The sequence below is a fragment of the Tachypleus tridentatus genome, chromosome 1, assembly GCF_004210375.1.
Source record: "Tachypleus tridentatus isolate NWPU-2018 chromosome 1, ASM421037v1, whole genome shotgun sequence".
NCBI classification, from domain to species: domain Eukaryota; kingdom Metazoa; phylum Arthropoda; class Merostomata; order Xiphosura; family Limulidae; genus Tachypleus; species Tachypleus tridentatus.
This window is the reverse complement of record NC_134825.1, coordinates 13,188,940-13,208,580: the sequence shown is the minus strand read 5'-3', so window position 1 is coordinate 13,208,580 and position 19,641 is coordinate 13,188,940. Positions and strand designations below refer to the sequence as shown.

The following is a 19,641-nucleotide window of genomic DNA, read 5'->3' as shown; positions in this document are numbered from 1 at the left end:
TGTAATATTCTGTATCTGTGATATGTCTGCATGTAGTTTGTAAGACAATATTGTATTCATCGTTAACAGGTTTATATTAACACTATAATATCGTATGAGTAGGTGTATATTGTTAAATAATACAAACAATATTTCTAACTCTAAGAATGTACCAGCAAACATCTTTTTAAACGATATCATTCATTAATATAGTTAAAAATTTTACCTGGATCTTCCTGAGTAACCTTTAACATTGAGACGACAGTAAAGATCTTCATTGTCTATCCTAAACACCCAACAGAGAGCGAACAGTTTTTCGTCTTCTTTTTATCTTAGAACGAACATGATGGAATAAGTTTCTTGATTTGTTAAACTAAAAATCAAGTAAGTTCATAAGAAAATAAAACATAATAATTACTTTTGTTTGTCAAATCATTATTGTGAGATAAATTTGTCAATTAATTAACACCAAGAAAAATAACTGTAATATAATTATATGCAAAATTAAGATTTGTTGTTTAAATTACCAATACTAATCACAAATAAACTATTAAAAATTTATTCTGTCTTGATTCAAAGCTCAAGAGACTGATAGAGCAATTAGAAACAGGATCACCATTCAACAAAAGTTGTTTGGATTATCTTAAAGATTGGAGAAATAAACAAGAAAATAGATTCAATTTAAATACAACATAGGGTAGGTTAGTTCTAAATGCAACATAGAGTGGATTTACCACAGATACAACATACAGTGGATTAATCGTAAATACAAAATAAGATGGATTAATTTTAAATAAACAATATTTTAGAATTGTTTGACATACAGAATAATGCCGATTTGTTCTCAGAGCCCAACATAGTGGATTAATTATAAATACAAAATAGGGTGGATTAATTCTGAACACAACATACATAATGTTAGTTTTAAATACACAATTGTGTAGATTAGTTCTAAAAATATAATAATGTAGATTAATTCTAAATTCATAACAGAGTGGATTAATTATAATTACAACATAAGGATGATTAATTCTAAATGCACAATAGTACGGGACAATTCTCAGTACAAGATATTGACGATTTATTTCTAAATACATCTTATAATGGAAACAATTCTAAATATCGCTTAATGGTATTTTATTATAGCTTCACTTTTACTTTATTTAGTTATTATTACTTTAGTGAATACATTCTACATTATTTGAAAACAAAGCTGGAAAATGTTTTCAAAATAAAAATTTGGATTTAGTGAAACCTTATATATAACAACTAATTTAAATAAGAATAAGCGGTTGAGACAGTTGAGAAGCAACCTGAAGGTCACTCTTTTGACCCACTTCAGTAAATGTGATCTAAAATTAACCTCGAAGGCCTCATACATTGACTGTTAATTCGGTATTTGAGATTTTTAAAATACAGACGAGGTCAGAGATCGGTTAGAATAAGTCGTGTACGACAGTAACATGTAGTCCTGCTTAACTTATGTTAAACACTGGTGACACTTGGTGACTTGTGGGTTATGTTGTGAAACCAAGAGCCTTAAGATTGTAAAAGTATCTTAATATAACAATATTATAATAGAGTAATGGCGTGGCAGTTTATCAATGTAACGAAGAATAATAAATAGAATGGCTAAAGAGAACAATCTAAATTTCAAAATATATTATAAATATTGCTTTAAATAAATTGTTTTGATTATTGCAATGAGTTAACAGAATTATTTCGTCAAATATTCTGAACAAATTAAACAGATAATTAAGCAAATTTACAAATATGTCTTCAGGATAATGTGAAATTTTTGAAACTAGAGTAAATAAATGTTAACCACTTATTTATAATTAGCTGTATAAAATCAAATTATAATTTTGGTTAAAGTCAACATAAAGAAACTAGCACAACAAAAAACAGTTTAAACTATATTAAAACTATTTTTGTTCGTTTTCTTTCGCTTATCATAACACCGCATAAAATAAATATTTTAATAAGGTATAACAGAGCCTAACGAGTGTAACCCTTGGTACCTCATCCTTCTCTAGAAGTCTAAAATAAGAGTATACTTTAGTTTAATAACAATATATATCACTTTAATCTAAGGCTTGATGTTTATAACGTAAAATGATTTAAGCACTTATCAGATACTGATGTAGATATGATGTCTATTTTAATTACCATTTTCCTTTAGACCAGTAGTAAATCATAGGGCTGTCACTTAATTTCTAATAATATGTACTTAAAAGAGCACTTATATAACGTCTTTCTATTTAATGTTAGAGGTATCCCACAGTTTACAAATATTAAAATTCAAAAACAGATAAAATGGGATAAAAGTACATTTAAAAAACAGTTTTTCGCCATTGTTATCGTGGCATTATTAGATATATCGTTATGTGTTCATTTTTCACTTTAATCAATATGTCTTTTACTGCTGTTAAAGCAACCTGTGATACCAACTTCATCAGGCCATATTAACAGTGACGGAATGTTATTTTAAAACATTGCAATTCTGTCCCATTTTGTATATTTTTTGAATTTCAAAGTATTTGTGTATACTTAATTCTGTTATTGAGTTACTTAAGTATTTCTTTATTTGTCCAACTACATTAGAAAAGGTTAGAAGTAACTAACACAGACTTAAAGAAGTTTAATCCTGGTTGTACAAGGTTACAATCAATTTCTAAGTTATTTACTGAGATAGAAACCTCTAATAGAACTTTGTTGATGTTCACTAAACAGAACCAGTACTAACTGACTTCTTGGTAATATTTGGTAAACTCTTGAGTAGTAGCCTCGTTCTGGTGTCTGACGAAGTCGTGTAACATGAGAGAAAAGATAAAAACTAACGCTAAATATAATGTTCCTTTCAGTAGAATCAGACTTCTGAGAATCTGATCAAACACAGAGTAAACAAAATTCCCTGTTGGCCAGTGTCAAATATAAAGATTGAACTACAGTGAAATAACATCAACATTGTATCGGTTCTTCCTCTATTATTCAGTACAGTTTAATAAAGGTAAGTGTAAGTAATGTTAAAATATTGAACGCAATAGTTTGAAAATGAAATTTAAAGGCAAACTTAAGAAATTAAGCGAAAATGGAAGAAAATGTACTAATAATTTTTGTTTTATGACATATCAAGTATGAGTTATTTTGACAGTAGAGATGATTATTATTGTTTATTATGAATTTTGTTTCTATATTGTTATAAATTTCTGAGTTAACTAAAAGAAAGAAACAAAAATATAGTTCTTGAAAGAGGCGACTTGTTACAAATAAGATTTTATCTAAATATTTTATTATACAGTTAACTGAAACTATAAGAGTTTTTAAAACTTTGATATAATATGATAATCATTTTTAGTTGTGTTAGGATAAAACTTCGATACAGTGAAAACCAAAGTTAGTAGTTTCTGGATAAATGTGAAGTTTATTAGCAGCTAGAATCAATATATAGATAAATAAATACATATGTTTGTAATACAATATACATTCATAAATGACAAATTTCAACATATCTTATTGTGTGAATAACATTTTTTTCCAGATGATGAGACTTAAAATTAACCAAATTATGATCAGTATCCAACCTGTCATGATTCTTCTTCTGGTTCATCAGAGCTGTCAGATAGAGACAAACCTCAAGCGATGTCAAATGACATCAGTATCAACTCTACTGGATTCAATCATTGTACTGGTTACACAAGCTAAAGATAAAATACACAGCGATGGTAAATTAACGTTCACATTACTTATCTGTTAACATCTAAACCGGTGAATACAGTTTGTATTACAATGTTTTGTAATTCAAAATTTCTATCAGAACTTTGCTATTAGAAATATTCATCACTTTAGACATCATTTTGTCTTATGTTTAAATATATAGAATTATTTCGATACAAAACCGAATGTATGTTTGTAGAATTTCAACTCTAAAATTCGGGTTTCGATACCCGTAGTGGATAGAGCACAGATAGCCCATTTTGCAGCTATGTGCTAAACGAATAAAAGTTTGAAAACATTTTATTATTGCTTTGATATTTTACGTAAATTCAATTTTATATGCTTTGTGTCCACAAGAAATGGAATGCCTTCAAGCCTCTTCTGGACCAAGAGACTGTACAGATGTTTTCCTTAATGGAAACCATACTAGTGGAGTGTACCGTATCTGGCCAAAATCATGGATGTTTACAGGAAGTTTTGATGTTTACTGTGATATGGATACTGATGGAGGAGGCTGGACGGTAAGTGTACAAAGAAATAAGGTCAACTTCATGTATAATTTAACTTCATTTTCTTATGAGTATGTACGAACGTTGTGGTAAAAAAGCAGGTTTGGACAACTGAACAGCTAAATGGCTAGACAAAACAGTATGTAAGGATGTCGTAGAGTAAGAACACCTTTGGATAACTGTAGAGCTAAGTGACTATACACAACAGTATATAAGGATGTTGCAGAGTAAGAACAAGTTTGGGTAACTGTTGGTCTGAGAGACTAGACACAGTGGTTTCATGAGTTATCCTTGTATTATTGCCTCTCCTGATGTGCTGACTGTTTATAGTTTTGTAACTCATCTTCAATGTCTACTTTAAGTACCTTAACACTGTCTATACCTCAAGTTTTGGTAACATTTGAATTACTCTCGAAATTCCTGCAACTCTTTTGTCACGTCCATTGCATTAAAACTATAATATTGGCAGATTCCCTTTCTATATGTTGTCATTACAGTCATGGTGAAATTTTAAAAGGATTTAGCTGTAGCGAAATAAGACATTTATCATATAAAACAGATTTTATCAACATATCGTTTACCCTCTAGCGACTGAATAACATCATCTAGTAACTATATTTTACTCCTGTCTTTGGTTCATTCATTTTTAGTTGATTACTTTTGCTGATCATGTAACTTTTGATGCTTAAAAAAGATAACATATAAATAACAGCTGGCTACAATGTTAAGCACAAGATTCAGCCTTTTGGACACAAAACAGCACTTACATTGTTTGATTACAATCCTGCTGAACATGTTTGACCATATTCTTACATATCACTTGCATTTTTCAGTCTTCATTATGAGATTGGCCGAGAATCCAGGGTATTTCAAAGGATATATTGTGTCGGAATTCAGTCTCCTTTTTATCAAACCAACAGTACTTTCATCAAAGGTTCAAATTAACAAATATTTCCACGGGCTTACGTAAACCATGCTCATCAACGAGGATTTGTTTGTTCCTTATGTCCTCAATTATTTGCTAAACTGTCATTCGATACATGATTCCAACAATGAGTCTCATATTCCCTTGGCTGATTAAGTCATGGTTTTATGTATACATGGGAGCCCCGGCATGGCCCGGCATGTGTTAAGGCGTTCGATTCTTTGTTGGTGAAAGAGTAGCCCAAGAGTTGGCGGTGGGTGGTGATGGCTAGCTGCCTTCCCTCTAGTCTTACACTGCTAAATTAGGGACGGCTAGCGCAGATAGCCCTCGAGTAGCTTTGCGCGAAATTCAAAAACAAACAATGTATACTTGGATTATTAAACGGAAGGTGTCTGTGACTTGTTGGCAATAAATTCAAATAATGAACGTACAGCACATAATCTGCTTTTTTTGAAATGATACATGTATTCAAAACACTATAGGTAACCATAAACTTATTTAAGATCATACATAATTCTGTTTTACAGTTAAAAACCACTTGAGCTGATTCAATTACTCTATAATGCAAATTACAAGACTAACAATTTTTCTCTACTCTCAACAGAACAGTATCAGTGAATAATTCTCCTAAGTTACTCCGTTATGTCCCATAATTGTATCATGAGCTTGAAATAATTGTCTTCCTTTTCAAAGTCCACACAGACGGTTTTAATTACTTTTGAACACCGTTTGACAGGGTAAATCATTCTCCTTATTTCTATTAAGTTGTGAAACACAATTTAAATATCGACCGTTAAAGCTAATCACTCTTACGTCGGCTGAGTTCACGTTTTTTTCTATCTAGACTGCATGTGAATCCATTTCACTTTGTACTTCGTCTTAAAATTTACTCGCGAGATTCTTATATAAATACCTTAACAACTGAGGCTTCGAATGTTCTCTAAACTATGCAAGTGGCTCCTATTAAATAACACTCATTTAAACTGATTAGAAATACACCGAAGGTTTCACTTATATGACGTCAACAACATTAGTAAAGTCTAGACAACATTGTATTTGCAAACACAATGTACGATTATTACTGAGTTTCGTAATTAAACTTATCGTAAGTGGTTTCTTTATTTTGAATTCGCGAAATGCTACACGACGTCTATCTGCTCCAGTCGTTCCTCGTTTAGAGGGAAGGCACAACAACGACAGCAAATTCTTGGGCCATTTTTTTACACTCCTAAAATTGATGACATGTCAAGTGGAAGGGTGATCAGAATATGTGTTTCTCAGGTTTAAAGTCGTCCTAACCACCTAGCTGATCGTATTTATCGGTTTTAAAATTATTAACTTTTAATTAACTCTGTTGTTACAAGAACTAAGCAATTATTAAATATTAATTTATAAAATAAATTATATAATAAAACCTACACCTAACTGTCTTGTATATCCAACAGATATCATAGTTATTTTACTCGTCGTGGATTTAACAATTTTCTACAAGTATACTATAGAATTTGAGTCACGTTTAACCATGGCCCGTCATGGCCAGGTGGGTTAAGGCGTGCGACTCGTAATCTGAGTGTCGCGGGTTATACTATAGAACTTGAGTTACGTTTAACTAATAACCTAATTAGATACAGAATCTTCCACCCGTATGAACCCTTCCTTCGGACGACAATAATTTCTGTTCTTTGTGCTTCACACTGTTTATTGCACATAACGTAACTTTCTTGCGGTTTGATATTTGCCACTGAATTTTGACCACCTTATTCTATTCTGTGGTCTTGCAGTAAAGAACGTTTCTCTTGGTGCATTTGGCCAATGATAAAAATCAGTTTAAGCTCATGTGTTTATCCAATTGAACCAGAAAATAATATGCAAAACTAACAAAAAATTTGTAAAGTAAGTTAATAACTGATGCTGGTATTTTGCATTGTCCGTCATATATTGATGTCACAGTTCATAATTAGGCCAAATAAACGCATTTCAGTATGTCATTTAATTTTTTTGCAATACCGAAGTTCTGGTTAGTTGTTTAATAAACCTTTAATCTTGAATAACTGATAAGTAGGAAAACAACAGTATTTTTACGGAATTACTGATTTTTGAATTTTCTAACCTGGTAAACACAAATGTTTTAAAGAAATGCATTTAAAATTATATTTCTTCTCATCGTGCAGCGATATCAGAACAATGTAATTTTTAAAGCTAGGTTTACTTTTGTTGAAATAATGAAACCAATATTAACATTTTTGTAAAATGTAACACCAGCGTAAAATTAAAGTTAAAATACCTCAAGTACCACACCAAAGTTCTATTGTCATAGTTATACACAATTTTTAGAAACTTGAGGTAAAAGTTTATTTTCACGAGATATTAAGTTTTAATAAGAGAAATGTTTGTAAACTATTACTTCCCTTTTTATTGATCCATAAAATAAAGAAAACTAGATTTGGAATTTAAATATTATTTTTCAATTATGATCAAGAAAAAATAATGAGAATATTAGAACTGTTGTTTACTGACTGATGTTGCTAGATAAAACTTAGAATGTAAATATTGATTTTATTAAATTTTCCATTCTAAATTAAAATATAAATAACACAAGTACAACATAGTTCAATTTCATGTTTATAATTGTTCTTATTTTAAAATAATATCAGTTAGATTTATATAAAGTTCTCTGTAGGTGATTCAAAGACGGGGAGATTATGGAAACCCAACAGATTACTTCTACAAATCATGGCAAGAATACAAAATGGGGTTTGGAGACATCGATAAAGATTTCTGGCTGGGTATGATAATACAGTAGTAGGAATAGTTTTTAATATCAATTGTATGTAACTACAATAGAAATATATTATGTAAACCGTATAGAGAATACTACATGTAATAAATATTAAAACGTTATTTTTTACAATTTGCTTTAAAGAAATGGACATTATTCATAAATATTATGAAATCTAATCATCAGATTTTACTTTTACATCTCGTTATGACAGTTATTATTGTTCGTGTTAATTAATTGAAAGACTTATTTATTGCAGTAATTATTGCATAAAAAAATTAATCAAAGTATCTGTTTTCTCAGGAAATTACTGGATTTTTACTTTAACGAACCAAGGAACTTATTCAATCAGGTTTGATCTGACAGACAAAGAAGGTGAAAAGCGGTTCGCCCTCTATCGGGAGTTTAGGATAGATAATGAAGATTTGTATTATCGTCTGCATGTTAAAGGTTTCACAGGAGATGCAGGTAATGTGTAATAACAATATTGATCAATGATATTGTTTATATAAATGATTAGTAGTACATTATTAGAATTGGATATATTGTTTGTATTATTTAACAATGTACACCTACTCATAACATATTTTAGTGTTTATTTAGACCGGTAAAGCTGAATAACTTTTTGCCTTAACATCTATGTACAGACATATCACACATATAGAATATCGTATTTTTTCTGATAGTTAATCTAGTTAAACTGTCATAAGTAACATCATCATAAACCATAAAAAAATATTAATCCTGTTCATTATTACTAAGTATGAACTTTACTTTAGAACAATTTTAACTCTACCACAAATATAGTAAATGGTAACAGTAGTTATTACTTAATAGTAGAAATCGATAAAGGTAGTAAATAATATATATATGTAAAAACAGCTGGTTTAAGTTGAGAAATTATTTTACGTAGAACAACGATTTGACCTTCTTCGGTCATCGTCAGGTTCACAAAGAAAGAGGTAACTGACCGATAGCTGACCACATGTTTGAAGGGAGTTGTGTAACTGAGTGTAAGAATATAGAGGGCGTGCTTAGATGTTGGATTATATTTATTAATACAGGTTTCGAGGTGTTCCTTTGTGTTGGTTTATTTTGTGCTTGAGTTGTTGTATAAGTAAGACTTATTTAATTTTGCGTTTGTTTTTGTTTGTTTCTTTAGTATTTGTGTGTTTTCTATAGTTATGTTGTGTTTATTTGATTCGCAGTGTTTGAAAACGTGTGAAGGTGACTTTTTGTGTTCTTTGAATCTGGTTTCCATTTTCTACTTGTTTCTCCAATATAGAAGTCGTGGCAAACGCAAATTAACGTGGGTTTAGTTTAGAGAGAGAGTAATCGTAAGTGGTTCCTCTTCGTCCCTTTTCGTGGAAGGTTATTAAATTTAGCTTTCTTTATTATTTTAAATAGTTTTTAGACTTTTTTTGGGTAAAGGAGTGAAGTTGGTCATACTTAATATTATCCATGACCGAGGCAAAGGCAGCACCGGAGAAAACAGCCAGGTACCGTCCGGAAAGGCAGATGTCAAAGTAAATATGAACACGAACACAAACGACCCGATTCAGGGCCTGGCAATAAAGTTGCCTGGGCTGGGACCTATAGATCCAATTCCTAAGTTTTTTGCTGTGGGGGGAAACGGGAGCGCCCCGAGAAAACCCACTTTCACAGGACAGGCGCCGAAAGTTTTACCTGTCCTGTGCCCGAGACCTAAAAAAGAAAATACATAGTGTTAACGTGAGTTTTGTCTTTTGAGTATTTTGTTGTGTGATTTGTGATTCTTGAAATATGTTGTAAGGTGAAGTATATTTAGTTGGTGCACTAGTTAATTTGTAAAGTGATGCCGTTAGTTTGTTTCTGTTTTCTGCTTTTAAATAGTATTTATGTGATATTTCCGTTAGTCTATTTCTTAGTGTTGGTAAGTTGCTGATTTGATGTATATAATTTACTGGAGTGAATGATGGTAGACTGAATGCAGATCTTAGTATTTTGTTTTGTTGAACTTGGATTTTCTGAAGTGTGTTATTTGACATATTATATGTTACTTGACATCCATATTCTATCAGTGGACGGATGTAAGCCTTGTATACAAGTATTTGGATAATGGTGTTTGGTGATAATTTCGAGTGTTTGCTGGTTAGAGTCATTAAGTGTGAAATCCGTTTTCTAATTGATGAGTGTATATTGTTAACATGTTTTTTCCATGTTAGTTTCGTGTCGAAAGTGATGCCAAGGAATGTGATGTTTTTGCTCATGTTAATGGGCGTATTTCCGAGTGATAATTTTATTTTTTCTAGATTTTTCTTTGTTTTTAATTTCCTGTAGAAGGTGATTGCTTGTGTTTTGGTTGGATTTAACACTACTCTTCACTTGTTACTCCATGTTGAGACGTTGTTCAGTGATTCTTGCACGCGAGACGTGGCCATCACTGGGTTTCTGGAGGTGCTCCAGATAGCGATGTTGTCTGCTTATTGTGAATTATGCGTGTATGGAAAATTGGGGAAAGGTATGTCACTGACGAAAATAATATATAGTAGTGGAGAGAGGACTGATCCTTGGGGCACTCCTGCAGTTATATTGAAATATTTAGATATAGTTTTATTGACTTTTACTTGTGCTGTTCTATCTGTTAGGAAATTTGAAATCCATTTAACTATAGTAGGATTTATTTTTAGGTGATTTAGTTTGTATTTGATGGCATTGTGCCAAACGCTGTCAAATGCTTTTTTGACATCTAGAAATACACCAATGGTTACTTGGTTGTTGTTAAAAGCTTTATAGACTGATTCGGTGAGTCGTGTGAGGTGATCTGTTGTTTGCCTGTTTTCCTGGAGGTTTTGGAATTCAGGAAGGATATTATTTGTTTCACAAAAGTGGAGAAGACAGTTGGAGATAACCCTCTCCATCAATTTGCCAAGGCAGCTTAACAAACTGATGGGACGGAAATTATCTGGATTGGTCCTGTTGGTTTGTTTCTTTGGAATCGTGGTTATGATGGCTTTTTTCCAAGTGTCAGGGTAATATCCAGTTGTTAGTGAAATGTGCATGATGTTTGTGAGTTGTTGTAATGGGAGAGTAGAGCTTTTTTTCAGAATAATATTTGGTATTTGGTCATGTCCGGGGGAAGTGTTTTTCAAGTTTTTAATATTAATTTTTAGTTCAGTTATGGTAATTTTTCTATTAATTGAACTTGAGTATGCTTTCAGTGTCTCGCCAGGGAATTGTGGTGAGAATGAAGCTTGGTTTGTCGTGGCAGTTATCACATTGTATTTTATAAATAATGTTGGTGTGATGTTTGTCAGTGTAGTTTTTACATAGTATAGACCTCAGTTTTGTGCCTGATTTTTGAATAAATTTGGTAGTAACTGAAATGTCATATTTTGTTACTAGTTTTTTGCCAAATGTTTGTTATTTGTCTGCTGATGTCGGGAATATATGGTATGCAGCAGTATATGGTTTCGTAATCTTTTAATTCGTGGGATATATTTACTTTTGTTGGTTGTGTGCGTATAATGTTTTCTACGGTCTGTGGAGGAATCTTATTGATGTTGATGAAGTATTGTTTTATTTTGTCTAATTCCTCGTTAATTTTATCTGCTGAGCATAGTTTTGTTTGCATATATATACCAATAATACGCTAAAGCATTAATATCTCCATTAAAACAATTAAAAATGTTTAAAACACCTACTGTTTCATCTATTACTTACTTGATAATCTAAACGGTGCTGGCTCCTAGATGGCTCGGACTATTGCTAGAAAAATTTTCCACTTTGCATGACTGATTTAAAAGTATCCACTTTTCATATTATAATAAATATATACAGATTATTTATACAAAGTAAATATAACATGCAGTTAGTTAACTATCCAATTCAATCTAACACAAAGTGGTACATAATGATAACTAGACACTGGACAGTTTCTTTATGGAAAGTATATATTTTATACAGGTATAACATAAAAAGTTGAAAAAATACAGGTGTATTAAAAATATTAATTTTAAAATCAAATTGGAATCTTACTTCAAAAAGTACTGAGATAAAAAAATAAAATCACAATAACAAATTTAAAAAATGTAACCCTTCTTTTGGCAGTTTTAACAAACTGTAAACCAAAATAACGCTTGCAGTTTATGAATTTGTGATTGTGGCTTTAATTCTTGTAAAAGTTATATTTATCATTGACAGAGGCCTGGCATGGCCGAGCGCGATAAGGCATGCGCTTGTAATCTGAGGGTCGCGGGTTCGCATCAGAGTCGCGCTAAACATGCTCGCCCTCCCAGCCGTGGGGGCGTTATAATGTCACGGTCAATCCCACTTTTCGTTGGTAAAATAGTAGCCCAAGAGTTGGCGGTGGGTGGTGATGACTAGCTGCCTTCCCTCTAGTCTTACTCTATTAAATTAGGGACGGCTAGCACAGATAGCCCTCGAGTAGCTTTGTGCGAATTTCAAAAACAAACAAACAAACATTGACAGAGCTACACTGTATGTTTAAAGATGTCCATGGGCATATAGAAACTGATAAAGAAAATTAAAATTTTAAAGGAAAATAGGGATCCTTAGATACTTCTAGATTTGTATATGAAGTGACTAAAACAAAATAAATACTAATTGGATAGTTTTTAAAACGATTTTCAACACAAAGTTTGGTTCACATTCTTATACGTATAGCAAAATGTTTGTTTTGAATTTCACTCAAACCTAAGGTAGATTATGTGTGTCTTTTTATCGCAAAGCCACATCGGACTATCTGCTGAGCCCATCGTAGGGAATCGAATCACTGATTTTAGCGTTATAAAACCGTAAACTTACTGCTGTACTGGCGGGAAGCATAGCAAAACGACAGTCGTTTTAAAAATCTATCCAACTAGTATCTCTTTACATATTTCGTTCTTTTTATTACAGCTTTTATTTTGTTTTGGATACGAATAATCAAAGATTCGTACTTTGTGCTGAAGATATTATTTTCATATATATAAATAAACTGTAACATATTTTTGTTGATCTAGAAGCTCTTCAAAACAATTGTAATGAAAACTAAGAGAAAACTGTGTTTTTGTTGTTGATTTATATAAAAGAAAATCTTTTAAACAAAAAACAATCACACTATTTATAACCTCAGAGATGAATAAAATAACATAACGTATTATTAGAAAAAGCGCCCTCTGCTTCATTGAAATAATTGGTATTAACATTGTAAAGGTTAATTATATATTTAATACTATCATGTTTAAACTTTCTCTTCCTTTTTTAGTAACTAAATATTCACTGTAGATAAGCTGTTAATGCTATAATTGAAGAATCGATCCAGAAAAACTTGTAAATATTTGTAAAGTTCATGAACTTTTGCTGAACGAAACTCATACCTTATGAACGTACTTGAGAAACTACCTAAGGTTCTCTTCAAACAACATAAAATTATTATTTATGTTGATAAAGGAACACTAAGGTACAATGAAAGTACAAACGCTATAATGATGTCGTTTGTTCTCAACGTTTTGAGAGAAAGTATTATTCATGAGAATGTGAAATCGTGGTGCCTCACAACGGTGTTTACAAATTTTCATGGATTAAGTTCCAGGTACTTTCATATTACTGACCCTAGGTTGCTCCACTATCACTGTCTTTCGACCACTAATTGGCAAATCAGTGTTCTGATGTAGTTTCACCAGGTTTGCCACTCACCAAGTTATTTTCTAGTAAGATAAAAGGAGCCTTCTTTGCTTTCCATTGTTGTTTTACATTCATGTACTGATGATTTTAGTTTTCCCTCTATATAGGATTATTCATACCATTATTGTTTTTTCTTTGCAAAACTGTATTTCAGAGAATAGGTTAAGAGATTGTTAACGTATTAGTTGATTATCGTTGTATAACCAGTGGTAACTGTTTATATAATGGTATACATAATTTGTGGTGTGATAACTTAATAATAAATCATAGTAAAAATAAACTTTTATTTATTTAACGAAGGAGACAGTCTGAAGTATCACAATGGGTTAAGTTTCTCCACCAAGGACAGTGACCACGACACGAATTCTGGTAGTTGTGCAGTGTCATATAAAGGAGGATGGTGGTATGGAAAATGTCATTCCTCTAACTTAAATGGACTTTATCTGAACGGAGAACACGAGAGCTACGCCAATGGTGTGAACTGGAAGACATGGAAAGGTTATCATTACTCTCTCAAGACAGTGTCAATTAAAATTCGACCCCTGAACTTTGATATTCTTGTAAATAACAGAAACATTCCAATGTAGTGTTTTATCTTTCCAAACTCTCGTTTTTATTTGATATATAAAATTAACGTTTTAAATTGATATTAAGTTTCTGGTTATAAATAAGTGGGGATCAGGAAGCTGGTGAATTACGATGAAGAAAATAATAAGGTTTAGTTAATTTTGATTATATCAAGGAATAGTTAGTCTTGAAAAATAAAGGTTTATTATTTTTTCTTATTGGCATTTATTTTCGATAAACGTATTATTTTGAATCTTTTAAAAAGATATTTTAACACTTATTTTGTGTTTGTTACATTCGAAGATTTCTAGACATGAGATATGTTATTCTATCTGAAACTGTTAAATGAAGATGGTGTGTTTCTACGTATTTGATTCAATAATGAATATTTAGTATTTTTGCAGATGCAAGTTTAATATTCTTAAGATTATAAATATAAGTTCAAAATGAATAAACTTACAAAGACAAATATTTTGATAATGACCTTATACTCAAATTGTTTCCATGGTATATTTTGTTTTTGCATTCTATATTAAAAACAATAACAATAGAAACACTTTGTTTGTTATAAATCATTTTACATTTTCACTGAATCAGAAGAGCAAATACATAAATACAAGTCTTAAATACAAATTTGAAAAATTCTGAACATTAATGTATATCACTTTCATTAGAAACTTATTTCGTAATCACAATTTTCAAAACATATTGACCAATGATTTGACATAACAGTGTTGCCATAAATGAACTTCTACAATTAATGAAGCATTATCTCTTTCTAAAGTTAATTTTAAATTATTAAATATCTATGATTTTTTTTTATTTCATATTTGTTCTTTGGTTACTTAATTTCATATTATTCCATTAACACTATGAGAATTAATTAATAATATTAACTATTAATATTTTATTATTTTTGCTTTGCTATCTTACGTAATTCCATTTTTTATGCTTTGTGACCACAAGAAATGGAATGTCTTCAAACCTCTTCTGGACCAAGAGACTGTACAGATGTTTTCCTTAATGGAAACCATACTAGTGGAGTGTATCGTATTTGGCCAAAGTCCTGGATGTTTACAGGAAGTTTCGATGTTTACTGTGATATGGATACTGATGGCGGAGGCTGGACGGTAAGTGTACAAAGAAAAAAGGTCAACTTTATCTTATTTTAGACTCATTTTCTTATGGGTTTCTAGATGTCAGTGGAAGTCTTGATATAAGTAAATATATTTTTTTTGTTTATTGTTTTATTTTGCTATGTTTTGATTTCAAGGAACATAATATATATGCTTCGATATATTTGCAATAACTGTACAGCTGAGTGACTAGACACAATAGCATACTATGGTGTGGTAGTGTAAGAACAGGTTTGGATAACTGTTCACCTGAGTGAGTATACACAACAGTATGTAAGGATGTTGCAGTGTTATAACAAGCTTGGATAACTGTAGAACTGAGTGACTTGACACAACAGTATATAAGGATGTTGCAGAGTAAAAACACCTTTGGATAACTATAGAGCTAAGTGACTAGACGCAACAGTATGTAAGGATGTTATAGTGTAAAAACAAGCTTGGATAACTGTATGGTTGAGTGACTAGACACAACAGAATGTAAGTATGTCGTGTAGTATGAACACGTTTGGATAACTGTAAAGTTAAGTTACTAGACACGCCACAACGTAAGGATGTTGTAGAGTAAGAAAAATTTTGATAAACAGTAGGTCTAAGTGAATAAACACAACACTATGAAAGGAAGTTGTAGAGTAAGAACAAATTTGGATATCTGTACAACTGAGTGACTGTACACATTAGTATAAAAGGATGTTGCAGAGTAAGAACAAGTTTGGGTAACTGTTAGTCTGAGAGACTAGACACAGTGGTTTCATGAGGTTATCCTTCTATTATTGCCTCTCCTGATGTGCTGACTGTTTACAGTTTTGTAACTCATCTTCAATGTCTACTTTAAGTACCTTTTCACTGTCTATACCTCAAGTTTTGGTAACTTTTGAATTACTCTCGAAATTCCTGCAACTCCTTTGTCACGTCCATTGCATTGAAACTATAATACTGGCAGATTCCCTTTCTATATGTTGTCATCACAGTCATGGTGAACTTTTAAAAGGATTTAGCTGTAGTAAAATCAGACATCTATCATATAAAATTTATTTATTTATTTATTTTGGACATTTGAACAGCAGCTGGTTTCAATACCAAGTACAATATTCAGTCTTTTGAGTATGAAACAACACATAGATTGTTTGGTTACATTTCTGCTGAATAACTTTGACCGAATTTTATATATCATTTACATATTTAGTTTTCATTACGGCATTGGCAATAGAATTCAGGGTATTTGAAATAACATACTGTTTAGGAAATCTATCTCCTTTTTGTCAATCCAGCAGCAGTAGTTTCATCAAAGGTTCAAATTAACAAATATTTCCACAGGTTTACATAAACCATGCTCATCAACAGGGCCTTCAATTACGGTGAGGACTTTCTTTCTTTCTTATGTCCTCAATTGCACTGTGCAAAAAAACTTTTACTTTTTCTTGTATCTGTGCAGAAAGTGTTATTTTCCAATTGCTTATACCTAAAGTAAATGGAAAAGATCTATTTTACTTTTCAAACTTTGTTTTTGTGACCTGGGTAATGAAATTTTCAAATTTACCCATTTTCAGAACACTTTAGGTAAATTCAATGCTAAGTGGCTGATAAATAATTTTCTCGGGCTTACACGAATTTTCAAGAACTTTCTGGAATGTTGTAGAACTTTCAAATTTTTTTAGAATTTTCTAGAACTTTCCGTAGTAATATATATATATATATATATACAGGGGCTCACCTCTCAACATTCCAATTTAGTTCTAACATCCTAAGTGAAATTATAGTCCCAATGTGAGTTTATCAGAGATGGCATCAAGAAGATGTAAGCGTTCTCCAGGCGCATTCTGCTGTGTATGTGGCCATTTTCTCAACACAAGAGCGAAAAAGTACTTTGTGACAACATCTGCTAAAATATGTTAAACCTACAAGGCATATTTTGGCATGCCTGTCAGAAATTAAGACAAACCCTGGGCGCCTCACTTTACCTGCGAGCACTGCAGAAAAAACTCTAGAAGGTAAGACGGATAATTTTTCCTTGTTTAATTAGTGAGATTTTATATTATAGAAATTTTAGATATTTTAGATATTTCTCTCTGTTATTTTTGCCTTTAGGACAACAGGGACACCGCAGCGCACTATAATAGGAAGCACTAGCCACAACAAACCGATGTCTCTGTGGGGCGGCACAATGTCAAGTGTGAGCCACTAGTGCTTCTTCAGAAGGTGTTGTTCCCACCACTGCACATAAAATTGGATCTTATGAAACAAGTTGTCACATCTCTTGATAAGAAGTCTGCAGCCTTCAAGTACCTTCGAGACTTCTTCCCTAAGCTATCTGAGGCAAAGGTCAAAGCTGGTGTCTTTGTTAAAACGCAAATAAAGATTATCCTGGAGAGTACAGAATTACCCAAGAAACTCAGTATGAAGGAAAAAACGCTTAGAGCAGCTTTGTCGCAGTGGTTTGGGGCTTCTTGGTCAATCACAAGGCCAAAAATTATGAAATTGGTGAAGATTTGGTGAAGAACTACGGCAAAATGGGCTGCAGGATGTTCCTGAAAGTCCATATCCTTGACGCTCATCTTGATAAATTCAAGGATAATATGAGAGCATACTCAGAGGAGCAAGGCGAGTGCTCACACCAAGATATACTGAACTTTGAACGCTGCTACCAAGGGGCATATAACGAAAACATGAGAGGAAAATATATTTGGGGGCTGATACATTGAAGTGATTTACATTACAGTCGCAAATATCGATAAACTACCAAATTCTACACATTTTCTTTACCTTTGTATAACTTTAGTATAAATACATGTAAATATTCATACGTTGTTTTATTCAGATATTATGTAAATGAAAATGTGCAAATTTGTGCGTTTTTACATAGAAAACAGGTTAATTTCTAAATTTCATCATTCAGGTCAGAAAAGCAAAGTTCGAAAGGAATAAAGGTCATTTTCTGTACTTTCACAACATGAGTAATAAAGAAATAACACACACTATCCAGGAACATAATTTGTGTTACACAGTGTTATTTGCTGAACTGTCATTCATCACATGATTCCAACAATGAATCTCATATTCACTCGGCAGAGTAAGTCATGGGTTTATGTAAACATGGATTATTACACAGTAGGTGTCTGTGACTTGTTGGCAATAAATTCAAATAATAAACGTACAGCAAACAATCTACTTCTTTTGAAATGGTATATATTCAAAACGCTATAGGAAACCACAAACTTACTCAATAATCAAAATGACAAGACTAACAATTTTTCTCTACTCTCAACAGAACAGTATCAGTGAATAATTCTCCTAAGTTACTCTGTTAGGTACCATAATTCTATTCTGAACTTAAAATAATTGTCTTCCTTTTCAAAGTCCACACAGACGGTTTTAATTACTTTTGAACACCGTTTGACAGGATAAATCATTCTCCTTATTTCTATTAAGTTGTGAAACACTATTTAAATATCGACCGTTAAGGCTGGTCACTCTTAAGTCGGCTGAGTTCTCTAAACTATGCAAGTGGCTCCTATTAAATAACACTCATTTAAACTGATTAGAAATATACCGAAGGTTTCACTTATGTGACGTCAACAACATTAGTAAAGTCTAGACAACATTGTATTTGCAAACACATTATTACTGAATTTCGTAATTAAACTTATCGTAAGTGGTTTCTGTATTTTGAATTCGCGAAATGCTACACGACGTCTATTTGCTCTAGTTGTCCCCAGTTTAGAGGGAAGGCACAACAACGACAGCAAATTCTTGGGCCATTGTTTTACACTCCTGAAACTGATGACATGTCAAGTGGAATGGTGATTAGAATATGTGTTTCTCAGGTTGAAAGTCGATCGTCCTGACCACCTAGCTGATCGTATTTATGGCTTTTAAAATTATTAACTTTTAATTAACTTTGTTGTTACAAGAACTGAATAGTTATTAAATATTAATTTATAAAATAAATTATATAATAAAACCTACACCTAACTGTCTTGTATATCCAACAGATATCATAGTTTTTTTACTCGTCGTGGATTTAACAATTTTCTACAAGTATACTATGGAACTTGAGTCACGTCTAACTAACAATCTAATTAGATACAGAAATTTCCATCAGTACGAACACTTTCCTCGGACGACAATAATTACTGTTGCTAGGTGCTTCACACTGTTTTCTACACATTACGTAACTTTCTTGTGGTTTGAAATTTGCCACTGAATTTTGACCACCTTATTTTCTTCTGTGGTCTTGCAGCAAAGAACATTTCTCTTGGTGCATTTGGCCACTGATAAAAATCAGTTTAAGCTCATGTGTTTATCCAATTGAACAAGAAAATAACACGCAAAACAAACAAAAGATTTGTAAAGTGTGTTAATGTG

At 31.9% G+C, this 19,641-nt stretch overlaps 1 protein-coding gene and 1 long non-coding RNA gene across 2 annotated transcripts; both read left to right on the top strand.

Annotated features, from left to right (window-relative positions):
- Nucleotides 1-2,843: 2,843 nt before the first annotated feature.
- On the top strand, nt 2,844-14,639 carry LOC143241663 (techylectin-5A-like). Its single transcript, XM_076484919.1, has 6 exons — nt 2,844-2,989; nt 3,521-3,704; nt 4,054-4,217; nt 7,811-7,916; nt 8,213-8,377; nt 13,877-14,639. Exons 2-6 carry the CDS (start codon nt 3,521-3,523, stop codon nt 14,161-14,163), a joined length of 906 nt encoding a protein of 301 aa, XP_076341034.1. The 5' UTR covers nt 2,844-2,989; the 3' UTR covers nt 14,164-14,639.
- Nucleotides 14,640-15,091: 452 nt separating this feature from the next.
- Nucleotides 15,092-19,112, top strand: LOC143225141 (uncharacterized). The gene is made up of 2 exons (XR_013013645.1): nt 15,092-15,273; nt 17,365-19,112. It is a non-coding gene; the product is annotated as an uncharacterized LOC143225141 (long non-coding RNA).
- The last annotated feature ends 529 nt before the right edge of the window (nt 19,113-19,641 follow it).

Coding starts and splice junctions, on each gene's coding strand:
- LOC143241663 (XM_076484919.1), top strand. CDS start 3,521: ATGATGAGACTTAAAATTAACCAAATTATGATCAGTATCCAACCTGTC. Junction 7,917..8,212: donor CGATAAAGATTTCTGGCTGG/GTATGATAATAC, acceptor CTGTTTTCTCAG/GAAATTACTGGATTTTTACT. Junction 8,378..13,876: donor AGGTTTCACAGGAGATGCAG/GTAATGTGTAAT, acceptor TATTTAACGAAG/GAGACAGTCTGAAGTATCAC.